General features: G+C 35.8%; 1 protein-coding gene across 2 annotated transcripts; it reads left to right on the top strand.

Moving 5' to 3' along the window:
• The first annotated feature begins 299 nt into the window (after positions 1-299).
• Positions 300-10,222, top strand: LOC107776765 (meiotic recombination protein SPO11-1-like). Of its 2 annotated transcripts, XM_016596683.2 has the most exons (18): positions 300-466; positions 601-700; positions 2,861-2,934; positions 3,295-3,396; positions 3,719-3,792; positions 4,388-4,404; positions 4,966-5,035; positions 5,109-5,145; positions 5,358-5,405; positions 5,501-5,559; positions 5,625-5,656; positions 5,755-5,860; positions 6,181-6,301; positions 6,385-6,448; positions 6,545-6,661; positions 8,429-8,504; positions 9,149-9,548; positions 9,995-10,222. In XM_016596683.2, the coding sequence occupies exons 1-16, from the start codon at positions 412-414 to the stop codon at positions 8,439-8,441; spliced, it is 1,089 nt and encodes a 362-aa protein (XP_016452169.1). In that variant the 5' UTR covers positions 300-411; the 3' UTR covers positions 8,442-8,504; positions 9,149-9,548; positions 9,995-10,222. The 2 variants fall into 2 exon arrangements, with proteins under 2 accessions (XP_016452169.1, XP_016452170.1); XM_016596684.2 differs by lacking the exons at positions 8,429-8,504; positions 9,149-9,548; positions 9,995-10,222 and having other exon boundaries at positions 302-466; positions 6,545-6,974.
• The last annotated feature ends 1,053 nt before the right edge of the window (positions 10,223-11,275 follow it).

Here is an 11,275-nt window from a genome sequence, read left to right on the forward strand (position 1 = left end):
TAATATAAAGGTGCATTCACAACCTGAAAAGACCATATATGCTTAAAATAGAACTCTTTTTTTTGTATCTTAATTTGACTAATTAAGAAATTAAGACATAAAGAAAGCTTTTGAATCTTATTGTCCTAAACTAAATACCTGTATAACATCCCAAAAAATATTTACTGAATTTTATAATTTTAAAAATGCAATGTCATTCCTGTAAGAAAGTGTCATGAATAAATTGAAATGGAGTGAGTCATTTCTTAAATAGGACTTTTATTTGGGATTTGATATTTGAATACTCGCTTATTTGGGGGAAAAAGTGTTATTTGCTCAAAAGCTTAAAAGCGACCCGACCCGGAGCTTCACAGTTATAAAAGCTCAGCTTTACCAGCTTCAAACAACGTGAACTTGCAGAGCGAAGAGAAAATGGAGGGAAAGCGTTCGAACACGCAACCACTAACACTACTAAGAAAAATCAAAGGTAATGATCAATGCGCTTCCATAAACCTCAAATTTTCCTGAAAATTCATTGGAAAATTCTCGCGATTCAACACATTGTTTCTGAACGAATCGTCTTCACGTTTGTGTCATATATACTTTGATATTGTTTTGCAGGATTTACTGGTTCCATTGTCGAGGATCTCGCTCGAGGTAGAGCGCCGACAATCTACATCGATCGGTTCAGAAATTACTGTACTGACACTTCTGGAAATTGGTATATATTCTTCATTATTTCTGATTTAGCAATTGTTTTCTTGAATATATGAAATTAACAATTAAGTTAAGCTTAGCGAAGTGTTTTTTTATTTCTTTTTAAGGCGACGTAGTTGAGAACAGTGAATATTTGCTGCTGTTTGAAAATTTTAGTCGACTTGGCATTTTAGAATTCCAACACGAAAAGTTACACTGAATTGAACTGTTGATCGGTATAGGAACGATCTACCTATTTATGCAGTTGATCCTGCGAATGCGAGTGGATACTGTGAAAAACTCTATAATTGTCTTTCTCAGAAGAAGAACAAGGATAGTCTATACTGGGAGTTTTTCACAAAGAAGCCATATCCATATTTTGAGACACTAAGTAGTGACCAGTGTTATTAAAAGGCTTTGTCGCGTAAAGCGATGAAACAAAGCAAAGCAAGGGGTTATCGCTTGGGTGAAGCTATGCGCTTCATAGAAGTGTGAACTTCAATCAATGACATGCATAGTGATCCTAGCGAGAAGCCATTGGTTATTTGAATGTCAAGTTTGAGGACTTGGATTAATATAATATTTGCATTATTGTATATCAGATACTGAAATTAATTATTTCAATTGCAATTTGATCATATAGAACTATATTCATTTATTTAAGGTATTTTTAATCTCAGGAATTAGGCAATTTGAAGCGTGAGCTTCACTTCATGCTTCTCGTTTCAAGACATTTTTCCTTTTTTTTTTGGATTGCTCGCTTTTAAGAACACGTTTAGGTATTCTGTCTATTTGATCTATGTGGCACTCTTTCTTATTTAGTATGTTCCAATATTAATGACATATTTTTGTAGTTGGAAATTCTTTACAACAACAACAACAACAACAACGACTAAGTAAAATCCGACAAGTGGGTATGGGGAGGATAGTGTGTACGCAGACCTTACCCCTACCCCGAAGGAGTAGAGAGGCTATTTCCGAAAGACGTTCAAGAAGACGGAAAAGACGAGAAGAGAAGGGAAAGGACAATATATTAGTACCATCAAACAGAAACCAAAGAAACAATATTAGCATCATAAGAACTAGAAAATAGTTGAAATGCAATAACAAAATCAGAAAATAAGCCTAATGCTATGAAAACGTAAGGATAGGGAGAACACAACATAAACCCCTAACAGTCTAAGACCACCCCTATCGAACTAGCCTCACCCTTGGACTCGACTACGTCCTAATCTACAACCCTAATGCTCGACCTCCACACCCTACTATCAAGGGGCATGTCCTCAAAAATCTCCAACAACGCCATGTCCTGTCTAATCACCTCTCCCCAATACTTCTTAGGCCGCCCTCTACCTCTTCTCGTCCCTGCCAGGGCCAAACTCTCGCACTTCCTCACCGGAGCATCAGGGCTCCTCCTCCGCACATGCCCGAACCATCTGAGCCTCGCTTCCTGCATCTTGTCATCCATTGGAGCCACACTTCATTATAATCTTATCCATCCTAGTATGCCCGCACATCCACCTCAACATCCTCATCTCTGCCACTTTCATCTTCTGGATATGATAGTTCTTAACCGGCCAAACTCTACCCCATACAACATGGCCGGTCTAACCACAACTCTATAGAACTTACCTTTGATTAACGTTGGCACTCTCTTGTCAAACAAGACTTCTGATGCTAACCTCCATTTTATTCACCCCACCCCTATACAGAGTGTGACGTGCTCATCAATCTCTCCGTCCCCCTGGATAATCGACCCCAGGTACTTAAAACTACTTCTCTTGGGATGGCCTGTGCTCCAAGCCTCACGTTCATGCCCACATCCCCCGACTCGGCGCTGAACTTGCATTCCAGATATTCTGTCTTAGTCCTGCTCAACTAGTTGGAAATTCTTTAATCTTAAACTTTTCATTTTACCCTTAATGACATACTCTTACTGTTAGAGAAATATCATGGCATGTTTAAGACCACAAATTCTAAGAGTACTTTTGGGTATGCGCCAAAAATCTCTTTTTATTTCTTTCTTAACTTTGTGCCTACTAAAATACTGTTACATGAAATGAAAAGGAGGAAGTAATTGTTATGTTGAATGAAGTCCAAAAAACAAGGCAATTTACTGAAGTTGGAGATTGAATTGCCAATTAATAGCATCCAAATGTTCTGATAGTAGTCTTTGTTTATGTAGCTCTTGCAGCTCCGATGGATCGACTGGCAAAGAAGCTATATCATTGAAGAGGGAATGCCATGCACATAGGCTTGGTGAGTCTAGGGAGACTAAATCGTACTCTTATATTTCATCTGACTAGTCATCATGAAATAGTTGGAAAAGAAATAATTGACTGAGAAAGGGGCAGGAATGATAATTGAATTTTTTTTATCCTCTTTGGGAAATGATAAATTACCAGGAGGAGCTGTTTCCTCCTTTTGTTGACTTCTTTCCAAATTTCCGTTTATGGCCTGTCCCTTCCTTGATGTTAATAGGATGTGCAATGGGATGTAGTCTGAGGTTTCTCGCTCAATTTTCTCTTCTGTTTGGTCGAACAATCTTGAATGCCTTATTACCCTCCAATTTCCTTAACATCCTAGGGGTTACTTACCTCTATATGGTTCTCATTGCAGATGTCTTGTTGAGAGTCCTTCTGATAATTCAGCAACTTCTGCAAGAAAGCAGGCATGGATCAAAGAGAGACATATATTACATGCATCCTACTGTTTTTAAAGGTAATCTGGATTGACTGTTGATATCTCAGTCACTAATGTTTTCAAAAGACAAATCTGGACTGGTTCTTGGTGTTCAAGTGTAGTTACTGCCAATTAATATCACAGACAATGGTGAGACATTATTTATTTGTAGAATTTATTTTGAAATATTCTTGTGATTGGTTACAAAGTTTTTCTTCCAAGGAAAATGCTCTTATGTACTATGGTAGTTCTGCTTTCTCAGTTGCTAACGTGCCATGGTTTAGAACTCTAGTTCAAACTATATATTAGTCAAAAGGCATCCTTATATGCTCATCATTCTCTTTTGCACTCTTTAATGCAGAACCATCTGTTGTTGATCGGGCAATTAATGACATTTGCATCCTCTTGCAGTGCAGTCGGCATAACCTTAATGTGGTATATCAATTTACTTTCCTTTCTGTATCAAAACAAACTCAATATCGATATATATCCATATATACTTATGCAGACATATAGTATATATAGGTTTTTAGGTCGTCCACTGTTTTAAGTTGGGAAACTATCCATAGGGTGTGTTCACTGTCACTTCTGTTTGTTTTTATTTATATGCTCATTTTTCACTGTGGAGGATTCAATAAGGGTTCCGAATTTTGATTAATAGTGGAAATGGTCGTTCTGATTTACTTTTTAGAAACTTTTGACATGCGAAATGGTAGATCCTCAAGTACCTCAGCGACCATGCAAGCACATAACATTTTTTGCTTTGGGAGGAAAATTTTATTTGTTTTTTCTATCACATGACCCTGCCTTCTCCATAACATGGGGAGTGGGGGAGGGGTTCAATAATGTAGTTGATTAGAAGGATGTGGCTACTGTTTGTCGTGAAGAGCTCGAATATTGACTTCAGAGAATGATGGATATAGCTTGACTAGGGTAAACCCAATATTCAAATGATTGTCTTTTTCTCTTTGTATTGCTAATTCATGTACGAAACTTGACCATATACTCTTTTGATCCTTGCCTTCTGCAGGTATCTGTTGGAAACGGGTGCGTACCTCTATACAGTTAATCTTTCCATGAAGCAGCGTGCTTCCAGACACGTACAGTTGGGGTTCATTATATGCAATGCTCTTTTTTCATACTCGACATATCACGTTTGCAATCTAACATATCAAATTTTTCCTCTTCAGTTGATTATGCTTATAGCTCCTGCATTTGTTTGACTGCCGCCTCATATGTGTCTAAATTCCTCTTCGAGGAGCAAAATTATTTCATGATTGAGATATTTAGCATAGTCTATCATGTTAGAATATGCTTTTGTACTATAGCAAGGTAAAATATAATCATCGTGGAGAAAGCATCTCAAGGAGTATTATTGCTTCATCATTTTTGGCCTACTTGTGAAGATTGTAGTAGCATGTTTAGATCTAGTTTCAACTGTTCGCCAGTGAAGTTCTCGATAAATCTGCTGCTGTTGCATTTTGCTTGAGACTAGATTTTGTCTTCCTTAAGACTGATATATGGTTGGTTTTCTTCTTTGTTTATATCTTAATAGTTCCTTGCAATTTTTGGTCATAAAGTTCTTTATTCCTACTATTTATGGTCTAGATTGGTGATGGGCTGGCTGCGGTATGTGGAATCTGGGAGGAAAATTGACTGCATTAGCAATCCTAACACTGTAAGAATGATAATTAGAAGTTAAGATGGGTTTCTGTAGTTATGTAACAATCTAATTATGATGCTTCCTGCAGGCATACCCGATTCCAGTCCATGTGGAAGAGGTTGATGGTATCCTTACAAGTATAAGTGTTTGAATTATGAATGCAACATGGTTAAATATGATCTACGAGTTTGTGGACTCCATACATGCGCAAGTCCAGTTATGGGTAAACGTAAAGTTGAATGGATGTTTGTTATTGAGTATCTCCTGTTATTTTACTTTGTGGATTGCTTGCTCAGACTATGGCTGTCGATTGTTACTCCCTTAATGCTTGAACAAGATATTATTAGTGTTGCTCAATACGTTTTAGTTGTGGAAAAGGAATCAGGTATAACTTTCCATAAGCGGGTCAAGGATATAACAGAGTCATGAAAGGTATTCCTAGCTCATAAATGAGGCAACTATTTGCTGTTCATCATGCAGTATTCCAGCGACTAGCAAATGATCAGTTTGGAAAGAGGAACCGTTGCATTGTGATAACAGTATGCGTCTTTTGTTTTGTGAATTTCCACGCATATTTGGATCCATAATCTCTTTTTTAAACCAGGGAAGGGGTTATCCTGATGTTCCTACAAGGAGGTTAGACCCATGTTGCTCACTTTGTCAGACTTGTTGCAGTTGTTATCCTACTTCAGTTAACCATATATCTGCCTTTTCATGTCGCTTGCCTGTGGTAGGTTTCTGCGTCTCCTCGTTGACAAGCTGCATTTGCCTGTGTATTGCCTGGTAGATTGTGATCCATATGGCTTTGACATCTTAACTACATACAAATTCGGTTCTTTGGTGAGGATTATTCATTGTGGTGTTATTATGATGTGAACAAGTTGCTATATTTTCCTCCTTTTAACTTTTATACTGCTGCACTTTCATTTTGTTAATTAGTCCAAATTTTCACTTTTCTAAAAGAAAAATCTGGTACATTCTTCACTGTTTCTTTTCAGTGTTATCCTATCAGAGGCTATCAAGCATTCATTCTTACCTTGATAACTTATACCTAATCTATGCAAGACACCTAATTTGAAGTGGATAGAGTATTTAGATAAGATGGATCATTAGAAGGATGTTTACTTTGGTAACTTCTGTCTTTTCTATGCTTTTTGAAGCAAATGGCTTATGATGCAAAGTTTTTACGAGTCTGTGAGATACAATGGCTTGGAGTATTTATCCAGGATTGCGACAATTATAGCATTCCACAGCAATGTCTCCTGCCTTTGACTGCAGAAGGTAAAATTCACGCATTTATTGTTTCATTTCACTGTACCTTTTTTTTAAGCAATTCACAAACGACTGATATAAAATCTGGCCAGATAAGAGGAAAGTTGAAGCGATGTTACTTAGGTGTTATTTGCAAAGAGAAGTACCAAAATGGAGGTAGAATTTCATACTGAGTAATGTTAATGCCAACACTTATGGTCGGGTTCTGAAAATACTCCACCTCCCTCCCCCTCTTTTACCCTCAAACTGAAGGTTTGAACTGGAGCTGCTGTTGCACAAAGGAGTTAAGTTTGAGATTGAAGCATTGTCTGTGCATTCACTCACTTTCTTGTCCCATGAGTATCTACCGTCGAAAATCCACAGTGGAGGGTATATCTGAATCTTTTCTATTTTTGTTCGGTTCTTTGGCATGAAAAGTTCAGAGTAATTTTCGTGTGCTTGAGTAAATCACTTGAAAGAACAAAGCTTTACGGTTGCCAAATTCATCATGTCCGTTCGTTTTGACCATTAAGTTTTTTCATGATGTGGTTCTGGATATAGAGCTACGAATGGGCATTGATGTTAAGCAGTTGGATAGAGTGAAATTTGTCACTGTTTGTCATCCACAAAATGGTACTTTGGCATTATTTGGAGAACCCAAGCCTTAGTGTATAAATTTTAAATGAAGTTAAAAATAGTCGCTTTAGCTTGTTATGACAGTACATGTTGATCCCTGCTTTGCACGGGAAAGTAAAATTTATGAGTAAGTGTAGACATAAACATGGACAATAAGGAATAGAAATTATGAGAGTGTAAAGATACCTACATAGAGAGCAAGGGATTTTTTTTATTTTTATTTTTAGAAATGATTAAAATGATATACATAGAGTTTTTACCTGAATTTTCATCTATGATAGCATGTTAGTAACTATTTATACCAATTTGCAGATCAATGTTTATCATGAGATTTATTTGTAATTACTTTATAAGTGATATGGTTGTGTATTTTTTATTTTATTTATATAGCTAATGTATTGAATTTGAGCTCAGAAAGTTTTTGAGTTATCCACGTCGAAAACCAAACACCCAGCAGGTTGAGATTGAGCAATGATTAAATTTCTTCTTCATGCAAAAAGAAAAGGTTAAACTATTGTCTCACAGAAACCAATACATACTCAACCTATACGATTGAATTGCTAAAAGTTATTTATTTTTCAGAATCTAAAATTACATATCATTTTGAAAAACAATTGTTTGTCTTTGATCTGATTTTTATAAAACTTGTTTGAGGGTTGATTTGCGCTAGTCACATAACATAAGTTGATTCAACTTATGGAAAGAATTAAGTTTGGGTTGCAACTATTTATCCCCTGTTCTAATAAAACAGATCCTAATGCATCTAAATATGGGCAAGTTAGACAATTTGCGCATTTATGGATCAAACTGGACACCGCATGCAAGATGTGATAAATGATTGAATTGAAAATAAAACAAAGACCAAACAGAATAGAATGAGAGTATTCTACTGAAAGTTTGAAACTTTCGACTTCTTGTTTGCTAATAGAGAAAATTTTAAAAACAACAATTTTGAAAGTCTACGATGATAAAAGGTGGGGGTGTCTAATGACATAAACATAAATAAGTGGGAAGAAAATTAAAGAGATCTAAATAAGGAAGTATCCACCGGCATGTGTTAAAAAATAAAATCTTAGAATTGATATTTTCCACAAAGAAATGGAGCTGAAAACCCCACAAAATATTATAAAATCTTGGTAAAGATTCGATTTAAATTACTCAAAACGAAGAGAACGTAGTACTTACCATGAAATGACAATATAACAGCAGACTCATCGTCCTTGGTTCTGTTATATGAAAATGGTAAGAAAATCTTTGATATGATTATCCGATTTCTTTCTCATTAATTGGTCACGACGAACGTCTTCTTTTCTTCATAAACAAAAAACAAATTAATTCACCCTCTACAACTTGTTTCCTCTAGTTAATTTGTCCTCCCTTTTTCTCATCAAATCTATCAGTTCATTTGATTCAATGGAGCCCTTTGCTGAATTGGTATGTTTCACTTTCATTTAAAAAACAATTTACTGCTTTAGCTAGTTTAAAGCTGAAAGTTGTTTTTGCTTTAATTATTTCTTGAAGGGTTGTATTTTGAAAGTGGACGTGTGCTGCGATGCATGCAAGATGGAGACGGTGAATATTTTGAGTTCTATATGCGGTAATATATTTGCTTTGATTTCTATTGATCAAACTCTGCATCTCTTACATGGATTGAAAGTATGATTTTGATGAAAATAAAAATGATTAAGTTATCTGTCTGTATTAATATGACTTGATTTTTCTTCTTGTTTTAGGATTCTGGGGGATAAATTAAAGGCCATGGTTATGGCTCTTTGAACTTGTAGAATTATAGAAGCAAAATATGATTAAGCCCGCTTTCTTCTGTTCACGTGAGCTTAGTATGGCTCATTGATTTGATATTGTTAAGAAAATAGCGTTAGGCTTAATACTAGAACTAAAATGTGCCTATCATAGGGAGAAATTCTAGTAAGAGGATACAAAACATGCAAAAACACCACACCTCGGATATGAATGCAGTTTTTAGGTTACCATTGCCACTAAACTAAAAGCTTCGCTTATGTAAAAAGATTTTTTAAAAAGTTTTCTATTACAATAGCGATCATGGAAGGGGGATAGTGAGAATTGAACCCACGTCTATTGTGTGGAAGGCTCCTAGTGTTACCCCTTCATCAAGAAAATTCAACTATATATTCATATATGTATACACGCGCGCGCACTCATGATAAGGGTCTTCAAGAAGAGAAGATAGCTATGATTTATATGTTTTAATTTATCTTGTAGGAGTTTATTCTGTCACAATAGAATCTGACGAAGCCAGAATTTATGGTGAAGTCGATCCAAACCTCCTCTTGAGGGCACTATCAAAATCAGGCCGTGGGAACCATGCAGAGGTGAAATGGGTGACACTTAAGCACCCATTATTGAGCAATAGTCGTATGGCTGATGGATATGGCTCTTATAATCATAGATATGGCTCTAATAGTCATGGCTATGGTTATAATAGTTATAGCCATGGCCATGGCTATAGTTCTATTGGTGGTCCCTTTAGGCACAGAAGGTCGTTGCCCGAATATACTTATGGCTACGAGGGACACCACAATCACCAATATCCATTCAGGAGCATTGCACCAGATTACTCGTACGCGTCCAACTATTATTCCGGTGCTTTGCCACCACCTAGGTATGTCTCAGCATATGAAGATGACAGCTTCAACTTTTGCACTACAATATGATCTTTTTAAGTAGTTATTGTGGATGGTTTCTTATTGTTTATGTTAGAATTTGTAGACAGCTTAGATAGTTCGCGCTTACACCTTTTGTTTCAGTGCAGAACAACTAAAGCTTCTGTATCTAATATGGAAGCAGTTATTAATCAGAACTGGTTTGAAAAAGTTCTAACCTTTTTGAAATTATAATAAGAAGGTTCTTTTGTTTTCGATGTTTTTATATGTTCTTCTTTCTTTTTCTGTCAATTTAAAGCATAAGCATATCACATCAAGTGTAGCTCTGCTTCCTAGACTCTTTTCCATTCTGCTTTTGGACTGAACAAACTTTTAAATGGTTTATATTTTATTTATGAAATTGGTTGAGTTTTTGCTTGACTACTTAAAGATGTTGTCATTGTAGGCCTCACCACTATTATAGGTAGAGAAGTGGAGAGATTCTTAAAGGCTCGTCGTTGGCTTTCCACCATGACAACAACAAGTGTTTTTGCGTGATTGTTTCTTCTTATTAGGGACAATTTATTTAAACAGTAGCTAGCGCCTATAGTTGAATAGTACGTTCTTTTGATGAGGATTCAATGCACTCAAGTAAATTTTGTCAAGGTCTCCGCGCGACACTTCACTTTGATAAGTTTTTGTTGCTCAAGTGGTATGCCATATGTATCTTTTCAATATATAAAGGAAATAAATAAAAATAAACAGGCTCTAGCACTATATAGACAACCTAAGCTCTTGACAAATCGCTGTTAGAAAACTATTACACATCCAATGAGGTACAAGAGTAATATTCTCTAACAGTTGCCATAGTGATGTTCTCTTAGAAATTAAATATTGTTCATTCACGTTTAGCATATTTATGTGTTTCACGTTTTTGCATATTTATATATGTGTATGTATGCATTGTATATATAAAAATTTAGTTATCAAAAAGTTTAAGGCCTTTTATTAAAATTTGGTTTTATACCACTAACTTTATATTTGCACCTATAAGAAATGATGTTTTAGTTAGTGTTCCACATTCCTCTCTTTTAAACAATTTTATTCGAAAAAAATAATTGGAATGCGTATTCTTAATGCATGGCCCAACAACAAAATGAATAATGCTGCTTGTCTGCATTTGTCCTCTTTGATTGCTATTGAATGATCGAACAATAATAGGTGGTAGTATGTAACTGTTGTGTGCATGTGTCCTTTTTGATTGCTTGACCATATCTCATGAAAGAGTTTTCTTCTTCAATATATCCTATCTAGGGGTGTCAAATAAGCAGGCTTGGATCGATTTTGGGCTGATCAAAACGGGTTGAGTGAATAATTGGGCGGGTCAAATAACCCGTCCAAAAGTTATTTGAGTTAAGATGGGTTGGGTCAAGATGAGCTAAAATTTGGGTCAAGATGGGCTGGTTAATATATGTTGTTTTCTTATGAACTGTATAATTATTAAATAAGATTTTTTTTCTTTTGTTATGGTCATATATAACATATCAAACAAATATTTTTTTATTTATTTCTTAGATATTTTTGCAAAGTTACTCATGGATCAATTTGGGCTAAAAATCAACCCAACTTTAAATGGGTTGAGATGAGTTGAGTTAGGATGGGTTGAGCTCAATAAATGGGCGGATCAATAACCAGCCTAACCTTGAACGGGTTGGACGGGTTATTTGGGCTTGGGCCAAATTTGGCA

This window comes from Nicotiana tabacum, chromosome 2 (assembly GCF_000715075.1).
Source record: "Nicotiana tabacum cultivar K326 chromosome 2, ASM71507v2, whole genome shotgun sequence".
Taxonomy (NCBI): domain Eukaryota; kingdom Viridiplantae; phylum Streptophyta; class Magnoliopsida; order Solanales; family Solanaceae; genus Nicotiana; species Nicotiana tabacum.